A 20,050-nucleotide genomic window follows, 5' to 3' on the forward strand; every position below is an offset into this window, starting at 1 on the left:
TGGGGGAGAGAAACGGGAAAGTGAAGTCTGTGAGTTGAGATAAAGACAGTTTATTAAGACAGGGAAAAGAATAACAACAACAATAATAATAATAATAGTATTAATAATAATAATGTGTACGAAATAAGTGATGCACAATGCAATTGCTCACCACCCGTTGACCGATGCCCAGCCTATCCCCGAGCAGCCGCCCCCCCACCCCGGCTAGCCACCCCTATATGTTGTTCAGCATGACATCAGATGGTATGGAATACCCCTTTGGCCAGTTTGGGTCAGCTGTCCTGGGTCTGTCCCCTCCCAGCTCCTGCTGCACCCCTAGCCTGCTCGCTAGCAGGACAGAGCGAGAAGCTGAAAAGTCCTTGGCTTGGTGTAAGCACTGCTCTACAACAATTAAAACATCAGCATGTTATCAGCGCTCTTCTCATCCTAATCCAAAACATAGCACCCTGCCAGCTACTAGGAGGAAAATTAACTCTGTCCTAACTGAAACCAGGACACTGGGCCAGCAGAAAGCTCGTGAAAATGAAGAAGTGGAAGTGCAAAGTTCTGCACTTGGTGTGGAATAACCCTATGTATTGATGCAGGCTGGGAGCTGAGTGACTGAGTAGCAGCCCTGCCAAAAAGGGTCCGAATACTGTGAATGACACCAGGCTGAACATGAGCCAACAGCGTGTGGCTGCTGTGAGTGAGGGAAATCGCAGACTGGAATTCATTAGGAGGAGCACGACCAGCTTGTCAAGGGAAGTCATTATTTTCCTCTGTTTGCCACCAGTGAGACAACAGTGAAATAATGTTTTGGGGGCTCCTAGTTCAAGAAGGATATGGAGCAACCAGAGAGCTTTTATAGAGAGCTCCCAAAGATAAAGGGCCTACGGTACATGTCCGATGAAGAGAGGCTGAGGTAGCAGGCCTTGCTGAGTAAGGCAAAGAAGAAGCTACAGAGAAACCTTGTAACTGCCTACAGCTACTCGTTTGGCCCAGTCCTCTGGAGTGACAGGGTGTATATATATAACAGGGGGGCAGCAGGCTTAGGCTTAGGATGTTCAGTCTGCACCTGGAAAGGAAAAGCTGTTCATGAGGAGGGTAGTACAGCGCTGGGACAGGTTGCCTATCCCATACTACGAAAGGCTGTGGAATCACCTTCCTGGAAAGCATTCAAGGTTCCTGTAGATACAAGATTTGTTGGGACAGTCGTTGGGACAGTCCCAGTCCGAGTGTGAAGTTCGGTAGATGACCTCTAGAGGTCCCTTCAGCCAGCATTTCCACGATTCTGTCCCTTGTAGGTCTCTACTGATTTAAGAGACAAGAACCAACTAAAGACAATTCAAAATGGTAGACAGATGATACTGGTTAGCTGCAAATTACACAGGAATCTAAAGGAATGGAAATATTTTTTTTTCTTTGAGTTGTCTATACCACATATCTCATTGCCATAGTATCCCTAAACCTTAGTACTTTAGCTGAACTTTAAGATTAATAATTCAACTGTATGTGGTTTTCTCACTTACAGTGCAGCAACAGAAATGGGGAATGACAAATCTGAAAAAAATTAAATAATGTAATTAGACATGCCAGCCATCTTCAGATCTGTTGTTAAGATTAACATTTCCATTAAGACAAAGCTTTCATTTCAAAGCAATTAATTTTAAAAGCTGTGCTATAAATCAAAAGACCACAATTCAGAATTGTTAATATATAAAACCACTAAAAAATATAGCAGGATGTTGGAAGGACAGAAATAAAAAGACGACATTTATATTAAAAAACCATCCCCATACATCAGCCCCAATGTCATTCCCTCACCCTGTCTGTCCTTGGGACCCACCCTTCACTCATATGCTGCCCTTTAAATGGGTCTGCACCTCTTACTTGAGGCACAGGCAACATCATTCCATGCCCAACCTCTCCCTCAGACCATACAAGCCTCCCATGACACCCCCCCCAGCTGTGTGTAGTCACACACGTCGTCATTTTCATGTTCCCAGATGCTATTTCCCCAGAAAGACACACTGCTCCCATTGTAGACAGGCATATGCTCTGCAAGGGAGCTTCCAGCAGAGGGACTAGGCAACAACAAGAAACACAGGCACCAGAGAGCCAGACAGGCCCTGGGTCTTCATTTCTTTCTCCCCTCTCCCCACATGTCTGCACCGTGCATTTCTTACTCCTTAGGCTCGGTTTATAGCTGGACAGGTGCTGGCCCCAGCTCAGACTTGAGCTGCAGAGGTGTCCCCATTAAGGCTGGGACAGCTCCACCAGGGCAGCTGGTAGGCAGCAATCACTCTGACTCCTGGAGGGGTCTCACAAAGACTTAGCTCAACTCTAAGGAGAGAGGAGATGATTTTTTATTTTATTTTTTTTTTCCAGAAATTGCTTTATTTTATAACCCTTCTTTTTATATACATTAGATCAGCATTTTACAAATGTCAGTGTCTAAGTTTAGACTACTCTGTTATGGTTAAGTAACTTCAGATGTATTTGGTATCTCTAGACAGAATGAAGTTAGTGTTAATTAGCATAGTGCTATGAGCATTTGAAAGTTGGGTGTTCTTATTTAAGAACTCAGTGTTAACATTAGGAACCACATTTCATCTCATCACTAGTAAAATATCTGGCTAAGCAATCATATTAATAACATTTTCAGTTCTTCTAAAATTTTGGCTCTTCAGGTTTTATAGAGATCAGCGTAACTTACCACCTACTATTGTAATGACTACAAAATTCTGCAAAAAAAAATTTTTTTTTCCATTTTCTAAGTGCAGCAGGAAGCAATAACACTCCAAAAAACTCCTCGTATGTAGCTAAGCTGCAAATATCTTAGATACGTAGTTTAGAATAAATTCCAAATCAAACACATACCCTGAGGGCCAAAATTAAGATCAATACTACTAGTAAACAAACTGATAAAATATTTTACCAATAGAAATTTCTAAGTAATTGAAAGTGAGGCTATAACTTCTTATGTTACTGTTACTTGCAGCAGTTCTAAATTTGACCTCAGGCGTCAGCTTCAAGGGATTACAAAGAAAAAAATACATTCAGATGAGTTATGATAATCAGAAAACCTAACAAGCATGAATTTCCCTATTTACATTTCCAGTTAAGGCCAAACAATGACAGCTTGGAAGCAAGGAAGGTGTATACACAGTTGCTGTATGCCTCAGTGTCTGTGAAGTCCTTTGAGACAATGCTAACAGAATGAATTATATTCTTCCACAGCATCCTTCCAGATTCTATCACCTGCAGCATATCATAAAAGCTTTCTCCATACACTTCTTGGTCAGGTCTCTGATTAAGTCAGAAAAAGACTAATATACAGAATAATAGAGGTGGTTAATGTCAGGAAGAGTTCATATTTAATTCTCTCACAGAAGACAGGTGATATGGAACCAGTATGCACAGTCATCAGTCTATGAATCTTCTTTTTCAAGCCCTGCTGTCTTCTCTCAGTGCCTCGAAAAACGATAGAAGCTGAAAAAAGGCAGGACGCTTTTCTGGTAGCTGAATGAAGCAAAGATGATAGATACAGTTATTTACTTTTGAAATCATTCAGGAACTGCACTCTGCTTTTTTTTCCATGAAGAAAACAGAGAGACAATGATGTTTAAAGGGTAAAAAAAATTAAAGTTACTTTGTATATTTTCCTTATGTTGTGATAGTTAATATTCTTCCTTTGCATTAACATGTCCTCAAAATAAGTTGTCTTTTTTTTTTTTTTTTTTCTCTCTGTCAGTTATATTTAAAAAACTATTATCACTGTCATTTCATGGTATCACCAACAATATGCCAAATGGTGCTTTGTTGCTGGTGATAAACAAGTCATGGTTCATAGAGAACAGACTAAAATTTAGTTGAGGAGGAAAAATAAATCAGGATTAATTCTTGGCATAGCAGACACAAATCCTTAAAAATAATATGAGCATGTTCAGCATTTGACTTACAACTCATAGAAGAATCACAGATGGGATAACACAACCTTTCCATAAAAAATAACCCCAGTGGGGTTGCACAGCTTTAGTGATCTAAAAATGTAGAGATCTATCTGAATTATTTAAGACACATGTATATGAATAGAGATAATTTAATTCTATAATGGCTAAGATAGAAAGGACAAATGACCATAGGGAGGTATAGCAGTAATGGTCCTGTAATCATGGAAAGAATTTAGACAATTACCTTGGCTCAGGACTCAATTTTTAAAACAGTAAAATTAGGTGAGAATAATCTCACCCTGCATATTATGTTGACATTCAAGCATATTTTAATGTTATTTACTTAAATTTGTGGTTCTGAGGAGAAGGGAAGGAATATTCCTTTATGTCCTATTTCCTGTGCTTTCTCCTCTTATTGCTAACAAAGTCCTGAACTAGACTGTTATATGCAATGTACTACATACAAAGCAAGGCTTTTATAAGAGAGATTTACCATTTAGAACATTAGTTCACCTGTCAACTATGAATCCCAGTAACTCCTACTAATCTTTTTTTTCTGCAGTTAATACATGCAGTTATACATACCTCATGCCAGCAGTTGTACATTATCTGGTAGGTGATGTCTGAAACCAGTTGTGGTCTATAAAGTCTGTATCCCTGAGAAACTTTCTCAATCACCTGCATGTTATCATACAGCTCGTATGGCTGCTTTCCCAAAGTGAACACCTCCCACATTAAGATACCTGCCGAAATATTCACAACAATCGAAGACAAGAAATGAACGTCAAGAAAGGCAAGGGAATCCTTTCCCAGAACAAGATGCACATGCAACATGTAACCGACTCCACAGAGAATATTGTCCAAAAAAAAGTATAGAGATAACTTACAATTGTGGTTCTGTACTCAAATGTAAAATAATTTCTACTGTAGTAGAAGGTGAAGTTGGATGAAAAAGTTAGCTATAAAATATATTTAATGTGAACAATAATGGACAAAACTCAAAACATATATCCACAGAGTCTATTTTTTACAAAATATATAAAAACATCCCCTTTCATATATATGTGTGTACACAGAGAGAGGAAGAAGAATGGAGAAAGAAAATGACAGCTATAGTTATCCATATTTTATAGAATAAATCATAAAAAAAATACATTTGAAGGGATTGGGACATATATTTGTTTGGTAACAGAAAGATTTCTGAATGCTTTAAGGTCTCTGCTCCACATACCTATAAAAACTGGATTTTACTGAAGCAATGCAAACACTGGATAATAGAATAATCATTAATTCATAAAAACAGCCAGCTTTGTTAGAACTATTTTGTTGTAACTAAACGTGTGATTGATAATCATGCAAACAGTAAAATAAAATAAAAAAAGAAGATATTTATTTTATTCACAATATTTATTATTAAGACTGACAGTAAAGATTTTTTTTTCCACTGAGAAATTTATTGGATTTTCAACTTCCCTCCAGCTTGAAGACTTAAGCATTGTAGTGTCACAGTGAGATCAGAATAAAATTGTATCTGAATTCCAGCTTTCCCTGATGAGAGCATTAAGTAGCCAAGATTATTTGTTCTCAGACATCTACTTTTGGGATATGAATGCATCAGTTCAGTTCTTTAGCCCTTCAAAGACACATGAGTTTAAAACAACTAAACAAGAACTGATGGATTCAGCTCATCCTTTGCTTCCACTGCATCAATGGATAGTGGTAAAATGAGAAAAGACCTTCTAAGGAAAAATAGTGTTTCCCATTGAAGTTAATGCCGATATTGAAGTTAATGACAATAATGCCTGGAGTCAGGATTTCATCCATCAGAACAAAAAGAAAATTTATCACCAGAAAATCCAACTTCTGATTGAATTGTATATGTTATAAAAAGCTTGTAAAGGTCATTAACAATATTGGGAGACTAGCTGAAGTTAAAGATAAGAAGAAACACTGCATTTGGAAACACTTTCATCTGCTTTATTCACCATTGTTCAATGTCAAGAACAGTAGGTTGCCAATCTTTCACCAATTTGACAGCTGCTAAAATTTTCTTACTGCAGGAGCAAACCCGTGTAAGTGGAATTTAAGTCTATTCACAAGAGGCTGCCCTTTCTTTGCTACCTTTTGCAGAGTTTCAGAAACACTGAACAGACTCCAGGGATTTTAAAATAATAGCTTGAGAACCACTGAAGTAGAAGTTCAAATGTTTGAAATTCATGGGTAGAAGGTGGTCTGCAAATGCATCGTATTCTTTGCGAAGATACAGAGTCTCCATTAGCACGGTTTCTCTGCCACAGCTGGCTCATGCAAAGAATCTGTTCTGACCTCTGTGACTAATAGAAAAACTCTTTTGAGTTGGGCAGCACAGATTTATGGTCTACAGCCAAAGATACTGTTTGATCTCCACTGCCAACAGTTCCATTTGGTGCATCCTATTAAACACATATGAAGCAACTGGGGAGTGGCCAAGGTTTCTGTGTGGCTATAAGAAAAACAATCGAGCTAAAAAATCCAGAGTACAGGCTTTGATGCATAAAATTAATAAACAAGATCATAAGCTGTAACTGCTTTTTACATTCTTTCAGTGTGCAAATGTCTAGTATTTCCATGTGGTATGCTAAGGAAAGCCAAACATGATTGCATATATGCATACATATTTATATGTCAAATTCCATACTTACCGAAGGCCCATACATCTGACTTGCTGCTAAATTTGGTGTAATGAAAAACTTCTGGTGCTGACCACTTCACTGGAAACTTGGTTCCTAGTGAGCTTACATACAGATCATCCAGAACATACCTACAATGCAAGAAACAAACTTGGTTCTGACTGAGTTATGGAATCACAGAGTCACAGAATGGTTTGGGTTGGAAAAGACCATCTAATTCCAACCTCCTGCCATAGGCAGAGACACCTTCCACGAGAACAGGTTTCTCAGTTGCAGTAAAATACTGCTTACTGTTTCTTCCTTGCACATCAGAGGGTTCCTAGGAACACCCTGGACAGAATTCCAAATTTCCAAAGGATACCTGGTATCTATAATTGATAGACCAGGTCCTTGTTATCAACTTATCAGATAAATAATGCAGAATAAAAGATGAATGTTGTCAGGCCATCTTGTCCAGTCCCCTGCTCAAATGTGATTATTCCCTACACCAAATCAGGTCAGCTATGGCTCTATGTAGCCAAGTCTTAAAAGCCTCCAGAAATGGCAATTTCATAGTGTCCCCAACTAACGTGTTGCCTGCTGCACTACCTCCTTGTGAAAAGCTTCTTGTTGTCCAAACCTGAACTTCCTGAGTTGCACTATGTGACCAGTGCTCGTGGTTATATCACCTGGCACTGCTGAGACAAATTTGGCACCATCAGCTTTATAACTGTAAGTAGCCATAAGCAGCTTTCAGGTTTCCTCTTAGCCTCCCCCTCTTCACCAGACTAAGCAGCCCATGCTCCCCCAGCTCTCCTCAGAGGACGTGTACTCTAGGATGCTCATCCTCTCCCACTTCTCTCCACTGAGGCCACTGATGGAGATGTTTAGCCCCCAAAATTATTTGCATATCCTCTACACAAAGCAAACTATGAGATTTCCTTAACAAGCATTAGATGTGAAATCACTCAGCTGCATCTGGGCTTTAAGCAATAACTTTTTGAGACAGTAAACTATCTTTATTCTGATGGTTTATGGTCATTAATGGATAGGAGACACAAAGAGCTGTAACACGTTGTGGCTTAAATTTACCAATAGCCAGTTACTAGCTGAACTATGACAGTAAATTATAGCTACATAGCTTCACGAGGCTCCCATTTCTTTTACTTACCTTGTCATTCCAAAGTCAGATACTTTCACAGTAAGATTGCTGTCAACCAAACAGTTTCTAGCAGCCTTTAGTAGAAAAGTGAGAAAATAGATGAGTAGAAGAAGACCAAAGAGGAGCAAATAATGTCTTGGTAGTTTGCTAATCATCATTTCTGTCCACTAGCATTTCAAGAAATAATGATATTTTTTGATCAAAGCAATTAAGTTGGGAACTGTAAGATAATGGTAAGCAGCTCTTATCATTACCTTGGCTGTAATAATGACATTGGGGGATGAGTAAACAGAGGTGAGAAACCCACATTCACTTGGAGAAACAGCAACAGAGCTAGAAACTAAATCCTGTCTTTAGAATTGCACCATCCTCCAGGGTCTTTTTGTGTAGTCTCAGAATGTACCAAGGCATCAAAAGCAGGAAGGAAAACATTGATTTGATTATTCGCATTGCATTATAAGCAGAGTGGAACAATAAAAGATGATATAAACAGTCTGTTTTATGAAAAGTTCAGCATGAACCTAGTTCTACAAATGATCACTAGAGAACACTTATCTAAGGCTATATTCTCTGCCTGCATGCTCATTAATTTTTGTGATGTAGTTTGAATCTGCAGTCCTCAACCTGAAATCAAGCTCAAAATTTATTTCTGTTTTCCCATGGTGTAGAGCCAGTTTTCAGAATCTGACTTTGTATTTATAACTTGAGTTCTGCTACCTAAACTGTCTGACATTCCTGATTCCTGAATCAGGTGTGAAAATTAGTGAGCTATGGATTTAACAACTTTGTTTACAAATAGAAACAAATCTTTGAAAGCATCAACAAGACAGCATTTAAAATGCTACCTGAGGAGATGGCATCCCTATTGGAAAGTTAAGCAAGACTATAACAAATATTGTCACAAATATTCCAACATATTTTTGTCTGGATTAGAATTTAAAATGCTGCTATTGACTGTGAAGCACAATATACCAGAAATTTGGATAGGTTCACTTTTAACAGGCCCATAAAATAACCACTTATTTCCCCAAAGACTTATACTACCATTCTTGGTAGCTAAGTTTTGCAGGAACTTGAAAAAATTGCTTGAAGGCAGTGGCAGATAAATGTATTTAAGGGAGAGGGCAACTGCAGACTTTCAAGTTCTGTTCCTGCTTGCAATGCACCAGAGTAAATTCCCGTTTATCCTAATAGTGGTCACACCTGTTTTATAAGAGAAAGTTTCCAATTAAACAAATCCTTAACTCATTAAAACACAACCCACATCTTTAACGCTTCACCTCTTTCTCCTGGAGGACTAAATTATCACTGGACAGACCTCTTTGCTTTATTAATGTTATAATTGGATATCTCTGCTGCCAAGTGGTGCATAAACCCTTGAGGCTAGCACCCATAAATGTGGGCAGCACAGTATGCAGTGCTGTAGACTTGCCAGCTCAGCTCTGAAACAGAGCAGGTCAGCTTGTAGGCAGTGCTGTTTACATGGGGCTTTAGTGCCCCTAGGCCAGAGCTGCTTTGTACTGAGCCAACTATGTGTCTCTGATCTGCAGACTATGATGATTTTGGGGGTGAATGCCTACAGAGCCAGAGCAGCTGTGGCTGAACCTAAAGGCAGAACTGCCTCTGCCTATCCTGTTCCAGTTCTCCTGTGGGATAGCTTACCAAGTCTCTGTGTATGAACTGGCAGCTCTCCAGAAACGCCATAGCATCACAAACGTCATAACATATTTCCAGAAGCTGAAGGGGTTGCAGCTCCTTCCCATGACTCTGTAAGTAGCTAAGCAAACTGCCGTTTGACATATATTCCATCACTATATAGATGGGATACAGTTTTGAGCATACACCGTACAGTCTAACAAGTTTGGGATGATTAAGTTTCCTGAAACAAATAAAAATAAAATAGTTAAAGAATAAATAGTTATGATTGTGCATTTCTGTAAGTTTTGTCCTTCAAATATTAATGTAGCATACTCTGAGACATTTGTGAGACTGGGTACAGGCCTATCACAGGCTGTAAATTATTCCTTTTCAAGAAGAACTGAGACGCCTTCTGCTCATTACTGGGAGACTCAGTATTGATGGTAACCAAAAAAAGACTCAATAGATGAAATGACAACTTCATAGTCGAAATCTGAAATAAGATTAAGCAGTGCAAATGTGCAGCCTTATTGGTGGAAGAAAATAGAAATGAGCAGGTATGGTGGGTCTTTTACCTTAAAAATTTCTACTAAAATCATGCTGCAAAATTTAAAGACTTAGAATTCTGATTTTATCAGCTAGTTGACTGCCTGAAATGTAGTGCATACATTTAAAATATGAGATAACAGAAATATTCTTGAATTCATGTACTTCGATTATCATTTCATGAAATTTCATTGGACATTCTAACATGATTGCCTCTTTGGAGTCACAGACTAAAGCTGCAAGTCACATGTTCATATTGATGGCATTTTCCTGTTATTCATCTCATTCCTACCTGCAGGATGGCAGGAACATCCTTCTAATCATTTCAGTATAAATGCTAATGAAGCATAGTTTTAAGTGATGTATGTGGAACCTCTTAACTTGTAGAAGAGATGTTAATTGAAAACTTTTTTGTAGATGACCCCATCAATCTCTGTGTTTTTCTTCTGGTAATATTACATGGCTACATATTTAGCCTGTGCCTAATGTACCCAACACTATTTAATTATATTTTTAAGAGGAAATTATTTTTTCCTGTGTCTGCTATGTATTACTGATTAATGAATGGAGAGATCATTGCTTCCAAATAATTAAGCAATGGCACAGCTTACATCATGGTCTGAGCTTCTTCTGTGAATTCATCTTCTGACATTGTTCCCTCTTTAACCATCTTTACAGCCACATCATATCGTCCCTTCCACTTTCCCAGATGCACCTCTCCAAACTGACCACTTCCTAGCTCTCTCAACAGGACAATTTCTTCTCGCTTCAGCTCCCATATTCCTATTGGGACACAAGAAATTCCCTTTAACAAAAAAATGGGCAAGTGCAGGCATGGCATCTACCACATGCAATGGTTTTGTTTTCTCTGAAGGGTTGCAGAACCACACTGCACTGAGGCAACATACCTGTTTCTCATCTCAGCTTTGTGTTTGAGTTATAGAAGGACACTACAATTCCTAAAAGTGTTGTTTGCTACTACCTGGATTTTTGCCTTATAAACAGATTTGAGACAGTTTTAAGTATCAAATGATGGTATATATTTATGTAGGGGACTGGAAAACAAGTATTACTGTGCCAGGTAATGTGGCAGAGGGAAGAAATGGCCTTGACTCAGATGTACTGGGGAAGAAAGCACACAAAGCCTTTCACAGTTGATACAAAATTTGACTTAGGGCCCCTTAAAAAGGCACAACATAAAAGTTGACATAAAACACCTTTGCATTCACTTTGCCCTGGACGTAGACAAGATACACATGAAGGAAGGGATACCCTATTTCATAGAACCATAGAGTCTCAATGCTATTCTGTACAAGAGGAAGCTATGGAAGGGGCTGGGTGACTGAGAGACCATTGTTCCCAAATTCTCACAGGGTAGGAGGCTCTGCATTGTCTGCATGGACAAACTTAAAGGGCCACCAGACAGTGAGCTCAAGGATTCTGCAACCTCTTACAAGCCTGAACACAGTAAGAGTCACAGTTTTCTGGTTATTCATTTCTTGGTGGCCAAGACTGACACCAGATTCAAAAAGGAAAGTTATCTTCCTACCATTTCCCAGTGAAGCTGTGTCTGGGACTTTATTTACTTGCATAGATACTGCATGCCGGAGCCTTGTCACCATACCTACAAAGAAAACCTCTTAAAGTTGACAATATATAAATGACTTCTCTGAATCAAAGAAAATACAGGGGAATTAACACAAACACACACACACCATATTACAACCATCCAGGTAATGACAGAGGACAATGTTTAGCAGATGCATCACTTCACAAGACTGAGTATTTTCTGTGCTTAAGAGCTATTCCAGCAGAGGTATTGCAAGAAGAGGTAGTACAATACCCAAAAGCACTGTACAGAAAAGCAAAGCAACTATTTTGATTGTGAACATAGTAGATCAAGTTACACCTAAATTCTCCCAAAAGATGTTTTGATATTTAGAAGATTCAGTATTGGAAGTGATTCATGATAACTCTGAGAAGCCCAGAAGCCTAAGCCAAATCCATTCAAGTAGAAAGAGCACACAGGATTACCTGCTGAGTTGTGCTGGTGATAGTGTATAAGTTTGGGAATTGATTCAAAACAGTAATTTTCAGCAAGGTAATACTTGTTCTGAGGGGTTTTGTGCACATGGTAATGTTTGACTGTTCCTTTTTTACTTCTGAAAAACAAAACAAAGTGCTGTGTATGTTCGAGTGTTACAAAGTGCCTTCCAGACCACGCATGAATAGATTAGTTAGCTGCTGAATGAACTGCAACACTCTCTCCCTTCCCTTCCCTTCCCTTCCCTTCCCTTCCCTTCCCTTCCCTTCCCTTCCCTTCCCTTCCCTTCCCTTCCCTTCCCTTCCCTTCCCTTCCCTTCCCTTCCCTTCCCTTCCCTTCCCTTCCCTTCCCTTCCCTTCCCTTCCCTTCCCTTCCCTTCCCTTCCCTTCCCTTCCCTTCCCTTCCCTTCCCTTCCCTTCCCTTCCCTTCCCTTCCCTTCCCTTCCCTTCCCTTCCCTTCCCTTCCCTTCCCTTCCCTTCCCTTCCCTTCCCTTCCCTTCCCTTCCCTTCCCTTCCCTTCCCTTCCCTTCCCTTCCCTTCCCTTCCCTTCCCTTCCCTTCCCTTCCCTTCCCTTCCCTTCCCTTCCTTTCCCTTCCCTTCCCTTCCCTTCCCTTCCCTTCCCTTCCCTTCCCTTCCCTTCCCTTCCCTTCCCTTCCCTTCCCTTCCCTTCCCTTCCCTTCCCTTCCCTTCCCTTCCCTTCCCTTCCCTTCCCTTCCCTTCCCTTCCCTTCCCTTCCCTTCCCTTCCCTTCCCTTCCCTTCCCTTCCCTTCCCTTCCCTTCCCTTCCCTTCCCCCTTTAACACAATGCTGCAGAGATTTTGTTCATAACCAGTCATACCAAGTAATATGCCCATAGCATGCTCACAGAAATGATATACATTCTTTGGATACTCACTCATGAAATTTGCTGAATACAGACACAGTAAATGTTCCTGCCTGGCTAGAAGATTTCCGCACCATAAAAGCACCTTCTTTTCCCTAATTATTAAAAAAATAATAATAATACAAGAAACATTGAAGTTGGGATTCATCCCAGTGAACTTTAGATTTCTATACTGTAATGTCCACATACAAGAGAAGGAGACATAACTCATATGACATCCTTTAAGTACTACATTAGGACAAGATAAATTATGCCTTAGAAATACGTATTTCTATCCACTAAAAAGGGTATCTAGGTAACTGGCTGTGGTATTTCACTGTAGATGTTTAAAACCAGGTGAGTTGTGCCTCAGTCCAGACGTGAAGCAAGTAGTGTGCCATTTTTGTGTGGTGCGTCGATACAGATTTATTGCAGGGGAGATGAAAAATTTCTAACACCTTCTCAATCCTCCTGTTACCGCCAGAGGCAGTGAGTGTTGTGTGACCCAAGCAAAGCCACGTACATCCTATCTGAGTAAGAACTCTCTCTCAGTTCCTTCACATTAAACTGTAAACTTTACATTAAACTAAATGCATTAAACTGTTGTCATTTTCTATTGCCAAAGTTTTTTTTTTTTGTTTGTTTGTTTTTTAATCTATTAACAGTTTACCATACTGGGCTGGATATTCTGGTTTTCAGAGTTCATCTTACAGCTACACCTCTGATGTGCTAGAAATGGCTAGTGCAGTGAGGAAAGAAGACATCCAGAACTTCACATAGAGGCCAAGCTTCATTGTTGTAAAATTCAGAGGAAACTTCATGTTAAAGGAAACTTCTTTAAGTTAACTGGATTCAGGAGTACCAGCACCTCTTGGGACTGAGACATAGCCCCTTTTCCCCATTGATTTGCCACTCTTGCATTTCATTCCTGAACCAATGGCACAGGCCTAAGGGAAAGGACATTGAGACAAGGCTCACAAAGAGTTGGGTTTTCTCAAAGTGGTGAGGGGTTGAGTGCCAATTAGTGAGGCTGTGAGAAAGCAGCCAGCTGCCACAGGAAAAGACAATAACTTGTCTACACTGGACACCTAAACCAAAGCATGGCTGAGGCTAGATCTCCTGCAGAAAGGTGCATGGACAAGTCCTTCTGCAGTTGTCTTTTGTGATGGCCGGTACACCTGAGTCACCCCTAGTTCTAGTCTTTGCTCTCAATCAGCAGGCATAGCACTGGTTTGCTCCAGGTTCCCTGTTTGTCTGGGTGAAGTTTTACTTCACATCCATGTATTATAAAACCAGCGCAAAGAACTCCTCTAGACTGACCTGCAGGAAGAGCCACACTGGAGCAAACAACACAGGCTTAGAGCTAAAACCAATACGCAGAGCCCTGGGGCAAAATGCACGCATTATGGCTTTGCTCCAGGCCTATTTTTGAAGCGTATCATTTGTTTGTCTGCGTAAGAGCCGTCAACACATCTGGACATTTTTAGAGATCTGTTTGTCAGTACCAAATTAGCACAAGAGTTTCCAGCACTGTGTAATACGACAGCTATTTGAAGAGCATCAGCATCCTCTAGCTACACAGTATAGCAAAGACAACTGGCACAGAAACATTTACACGGTTGTTCATATACAAGCAATAAAAGATATGCAGGACCTTCTGACGGAGCAGCTGCTCAGACTGGGCACGGGAGATACCACCAGCATACCAACTGCAAGGAGAAATATGGGGCTTGTTATTGATAGGCTGATTTCTGGATAAGGCACAGCAGATTCATGAAAAATGCCATACAATGTAAACATTTTCAAAACTGCTTTGAAAAGCCAGAGATTAGAGTTGGGACTTGTCCCGCATTTGTGAGTTTGGGCCATTATAAGAAGGAAACTGCTAGTTCCCACATGCTTCTGATGTGTCTCTTCATTCTGAAATATCTGGGCCTACTCTGTGACTCCAACTTTTTACAGTAACTCGTTACAGTGTAGGAGAGTAACTCCTTACTCCTTACTAGTGTAGGAGACTGATTTGTCTAAACGTCAAATGCCTTTTTTTTTTTTTTTTCCAAAACCAAATACATTCCTGCTTTTGGAAGTCTGTGGGCAGTGATGCTGCTGATGACCTCAAAGCTGATGACTATATATATAGTTATTACCATTAATATAACATCAGTGTATAGAATTCCATTGTTCTAGGAAGTTGCATAAAGTGGAGTCTCTGCCCAAAGAATCTTTCAGTTCTCACAAAGACATATCCTACATACTCACTTGTGCTGTGCAATACTCTGCTCTTCTGATGATGTGTGCTCATTGACACTTGAGTTTTCCCTACAAAGACAAAACAATATACTGAAATTGTGAAAAACTAGTTATGGAAATTGCTTTCCTCAGGTCATACTGTATATATTTTTTGAGCAATTGCTGCTGTTATGCCATGGTCCACAGTGAACATTTAAAATGTTGAGACATATTTAATTTTCCTCTTTTTTTTTTTTTTTCCCAACTTGGTAAACACTTGCATGGCCTTTCCTCTCCACACTATGCAATGTGTTGGAAAGACAAATATGCTCTGTGCATGTTGTAGCAGGCAATGAGACTACATATGCCTTCACTGACCTCTTGAAGAGATTGCATCTACCTTTTCAAAATTTACATGGAAGATTTCCAAACCCGTACAACCATATACTTCCCAAATAAATATTCTTAGCATGACAGACAATAGATAGAGTTAATGTGACAGAAAAAGAGGCCTCTAAAATAATCTTTTGTGCAAAAATAATAGTGATTCTAATTAATTCTGGATTTTTACAGGTTACTATTACAGTGGTTGCATTTTGTTGTTGTTGTTAATTTTTTATTTTTTTTTAAAAAAAAGGAAACCTTTGAATCTTTTCCAGTATGGTTTACTACGAGAAAATCTGCTAAGCTACTGTAAGACTTTCATTCAAACATTTTGGCATACACTTAGTACTTACAATGTCATATCATCTTACTAAAAAGTCAGATCTGATATATCACTTTGACAGACCTGGAGTCACTTTACCCTGTACTGGAATGCTCCCTTATATATAGACGCACGAGAGTGCTAGCAAAGCTGACATTTTAATGCTGAAATAAGACTACAAAGACTGAAATCCCAGCATATTGAAGACAGTGGCAAAATCCTCCTGATTTAAATGAAACCAAGATTTTCAACTGATGTTTTTTGCATTAATGTATGAGTCAAGAAGACAAATTGTACTTGATTCTACAACTTGCAGTAAATGTTATGCTTAGTACTCAGAAAGTTACTTGAGAAGAAAAATATTCCAAAAATGTTGCCTGATCTTTTCTAGAGTAGTGAGGAGAACATTTAAGCAGTGGATGGCTGCATATTGATTCACCTTGGCTCATCATCATTCAGGGATAACTTTCTCAAGCAAGTGCTCGGTACAAAACCTTCATTCCTGCAAAATAAACAGTTCACAGTTCAGCTATCATACATGATTGCTTCTTAAAATTGGTCACTTAAAATAAGAAAAGGGATTAATCAGACAGTTGCTCTCTAGAATGCCACTAACAGAAATGCTCATGGTTAAAGCATTTATGCTTTTTGTATGATATGGAGGAAAATGCAGAGGTAATTTTACTTTAGAAGGCTACATTTCAATGAATTATCCTTTTTGCTAGTCACTGAAAAGGCTTCTTCCTCAGTGATTGGCTTCATCATATGGAAGATTGGAGCAGCTGTTCAACAATATCATTACATGCCATTTCAGTTGCTGTGATGAAAGATGCCAGTGACTAATGGGTGCCATCAGAGTATCCAAGGTCAAACACAGAAAGTCAATAGGTAGGCTCAGCACTCTTCCCCACACAATGCCAGACGCAATTGAGAAGCTAAGCTAAGGGAAGGTGGACAGCTGAGCTACCACTTAAAGCAGCAGGTGGCATGACATGTTGAACTAAGTTATGGGGACCTGTAGTCATCCACTCTGTGGTAACAGGGTGGACTGTATGCTGCGCTCATCAGAAAAATAAATAGGGGGAATTAATATACATTTGAACATGGGTGAAGACAGAAGAGAAGGGTTTCTCCACCACAGATCTCAATAGAACAAGAAGAAATCTGAGAGGGTGTGAAATCTGAAACAGGTAACTTCTGTTTTTTTATACTACATTTGAAACACCAAGATCTTCAGTATTTCCAAGCAGAACTTTAAGGTTTTGTTATGATATATATGGGTGGGGTTTGTCCTTGCAGAATCAATACTGCAAGTCTCAGTTTCTCAAGCCAAAGAGAAAAATGTGTATGTCTATAAATCTATATATCTATAACTTTAAATGTCCTCCTTTCTCTTGATTTCTTTCTGCTCCTTCATTCATCTCAGAACACTTTGTTCAACCTCCATATGCAAAGCTGCCTGTATCATATGCTTTTACATAGCCATCATCATCATCATTCCAATGATGGCCTTTAAAAGCATGTCTCAGATTACTCAGTTATTATTGTCTTAGTGTTGCCAGAGTTGTGTGCTGCTTTCTTCATCCAGAGCAGTATGCCAATCCTGTGAGTTTTACTTAATGTTGATTTATTTGTTTGCTTACTTGCAAATGTAAACTTAATCAATGAATTATGAGTGGATCAAGTCATTTCATTTTCTTCCAAACTAGTTTGGAAATCCCCTAGCTCAAAATTCTTCTCTTCCACATTTCTATCATGTACATAAAGTCAAACTCAGCTAGTATCCATCATGAGACAGACAAGGAATCGTATCTCTTCCAGGCAGCTCCTGTTTGCTGTACTGCCTCTGTCTCCAGTGTACTCTGAAAGCTGTTTCTTATTTAATGACTTGGGAAGAGATTCTCTTTTCTACACTAGCTGGATATTAATGAAAAATGTCTTATTTTAAGTAGTTGAAGGGGATTCCTCCACTTGTGAACCTCAAAGGGAATAATTGAATGCTTCTGTCCTGTGCAGGATGGGGGTGCTCTGTCTCTTTGGGAAAGTATTGCTAAAGCCGGTGAGAGACTGAAGTGAGAAATTATTCCTGCTGCAGCAGTTCTCACTGGTCTCCTGTGTTCTCACTGCTATTACAACAGTGATGGTGCTGGTCTAAGGTTTATTTGTGCAAACTCAAGAGGCAAAGTTTGTGAGCAGAGTTTTTATCTTTTATTCACTAAACTAAACTAAACTAAAATGGGCAGCTTCTGAGTTCACAAGCCCTTCTTCAGGCACATATCAGAATTAGTGCCACTAAGGATACTATTTTAGCTGGTATACAGGCAGTGACTATTGTGAATTGCACCCAGTCTGGTAGCCAAGGATGGTAATGAAAATGGAGTTGTACATGAGAAAATGAGGCTTCTCCAAAAAGGTGTAATAGCTACTAACATAGTTCCAACCTAAGGCTAATTTTAAAGACCCTGTAAGGTACCAGGACTGCCTGAAGTGTTGCCAATGAGGATAAGGCATGTGGAAGGTCATGATCACGAAAAAAAAGTATTCTGCAGTGCATACTTACCCTTCCAAATCTCTCACTTTCCACCAGGCAAAATCTTCCTCTTGCAATACGTGGTATTTATTGCATTTGACAAGCCGGATAGCTGAATCTCCTAAGGGTTCATAGTTGCATTGGGCCACAGCCATATTCAGGACTGACTTGCTTGGTGATAGTACCTGAGGCAGGCTTCTACGTCTCAACTTTTGAAGACAGAGGAAATAAAAAGACAAGCAGATGCATCACAGGGTACAGTAAGAAATACCACACAGCATGTATGCTATCACTTATATCTTCAGCATGTACAATGATATTAAGCAAATTAATCAAAACTAAGAATGTGGGCACAGGCAAGCACCTTTTCCCTCATTAATTGTCCACATTTGTGAGACAGGTGAGAAGAGAGCCAAGTTCCATCATGACACCAGAGGCATTACATTGAGTGGAGGCTGACACGGCTGTAATAGGAAGCTCTAATTAACATGATGACATAATAGACTGGACTCATATCAAAAGCTTACCACCTATCTGAAGCTGATAATGTTTATTGAACAGTTGCAATTCATGAGCTAGAAACCACGTGACTAAGTTGTGTTTACCTATAACAAGGTGAGATGATGTCCTGTTGAATCAGAAAATCCCATTACAGTATTATAAAACAACTTTTTTTTTTTTTAAATGTCTGTTGATCAATAGTAATCTTAGCATGAAGCACAACAAGCATTAGTCAATTGTTACTACTAATCAATGAATACAAAAAGCTATATGAATTATAAATTGTTGCCTTTTCTTATCATCGTTATTGACTAGCTTGGATGTTTCTCTGCTAAGCACATTCGACATAAGGAACTCCAGTTCTTGGTGGCTAATTTTCCCTATGCAAGCTAAACAAGTGTAGGTATGTAACTTTGGGATTCATTCATCTTTGTCTTCAGGTGAAATGTGTCTTCCTACAGAAGTCTCTGTCATCAGGAGGTCTACACAAATAACTTGGATTTGAAGACGGTCATTAAAGTTAGGTTATGTCAATCTAAAAGCCATAGGCAAAGGAGCATATAAAATTTAGGTACTGAAATGCATTTAGAAATTGGAGAAATGTCATAACTGAGAAAATCCAGATATCACAACCCTTTAAGAGCAGGAAAAACTACATGCAGAACACTGACAGAAAAGGATGGGGGAAAATAACAAAGACTTAGAAGGGACTCCAGATGCCAACTATTTATTTTATATTATTATTTTAGAATTGAAAAGCTCTGTAATACAATACCAGGGAGGAATGCCAAATGTCCTGAAGCAGGCTGTGGTTCTTTGAAGTTAAGTCCAAAAAAACATGGCATCGTATATTTGCTTGTCTCCTCTTTACTGACATTTCTTTACTTTATTTAAGCAAGAAGAAACCAAAGAGCCAAGTGAATGCATGACTGAGTCCACTAAGCAAGAAGACACAAAGTACCTCTTCCTGTAAACACAATGAGCCTCAGTCTGATCTCACTAAGTTCCTGTGATCTTTTTTTTTTTTTTTTTTTTAAAGAGGAATCACTCACAGTAGAATCCTCCTCATTTGCCTAGACTTAGATATATTACTCATCAAGTGCTACTACTTGAACCCAGGAAAGCTGGCTCCTGTTCGTCATATCCGACTTCAGTGGAACAGAGATTATAGCTTGAGGGCCTGTGTTAGGCAGGACTCAAATCCTAGACTTCCTGTAGGTTTTGTGGAAAATGACAGAACTAGAATTGCCCGCA

The 20,050-nt window shown here is 39.3% G+C and overlaps 1 protein-coding gene across 2 annotated transcripts in view; it reads right to left on the reverse strand.

The window, feature by feature from the left end:
- Positions 1–2,363: 2,363 nt before the first annotated feature.
- The window catches only part of BMX (BMX non-receptor tyrosine kinase), a 28,048-nt gene continuing 10,361 nt past the window's right edge, over positions 2,364–20,050 (reverse strand). Inside the window, exons 1-14 of one of the 2 annotated variants that reach the window (XM_035542116.2) lie at positions 19,572–19,807; positions 18,326–18,504; positions 16,205–16,267; positions 15,090–15,149; positions 14,485–14,539; positions 12,864–12,946; positions 11,961–12,088; positions 11,476–11,550; positions 10,538–10,709; positions 9,405–9,621; positions 7,752–7,816; positions 6,614–6,732; positions 4,518–4,675; positions 2,364–3,501 (exon numbers count right to left, since the gene is read on the reverse strand). In XM_035542116.2, the coding sequence (XP_035398009.1) occupies positions 3,427–3,501; positions 4,518–4,675; positions 6,614–6,732; positions 7,752–7,816; positions 9,405–9,621; positions 10,538–10,709; positions 11,476–11,550; positions 11,961–12,088; positions 12,864–12,946; positions 14,485–14,539; positions 15,090–15,149; positions 16,205–16,267; positions 18,326–18,504; positions 19,572–19,673 (1,551 nt within the window). In that variant the 5' untranslated portion in view covers positions 19,674–19,807 and the 3' untranslated portion in view covers positions 2,364–3,426. Of the gene's footprint in view, positions 3,502–4,517; positions 4,676–6,613; positions 6,733–7,751; positions 7,817–9,404; positions 9,622–10,537; positions 10,710–11,475; positions 11,551–11,960; positions 12,089–12,863; positions 12,947–14,484; positions 14,540–15,089; positions 15,150–16,204; positions 16,268–18,325; positions 18,505–19,571; positions 19,808–20,050 lie in introns of those variants that run through there. The other variant, XM_035542115.2, reaches the window with a different exon arrangement.

The sequence above is a fragment of the Cygnus atratus genome, chromosome 1, assembly GCF_013377495.2.
Source record: "Cygnus atratus isolate AKBS03 ecotype Queensland, Australia chromosome 1, CAtr_DNAZoo_HiC_assembly, whole genome shotgun sequence".
Classification (NCBI taxonomy): Eukaryota; Metazoa; Chordata; class Aves; order Anseriformes; family Anatidae; genus Cygnus; species Cygnus atratus.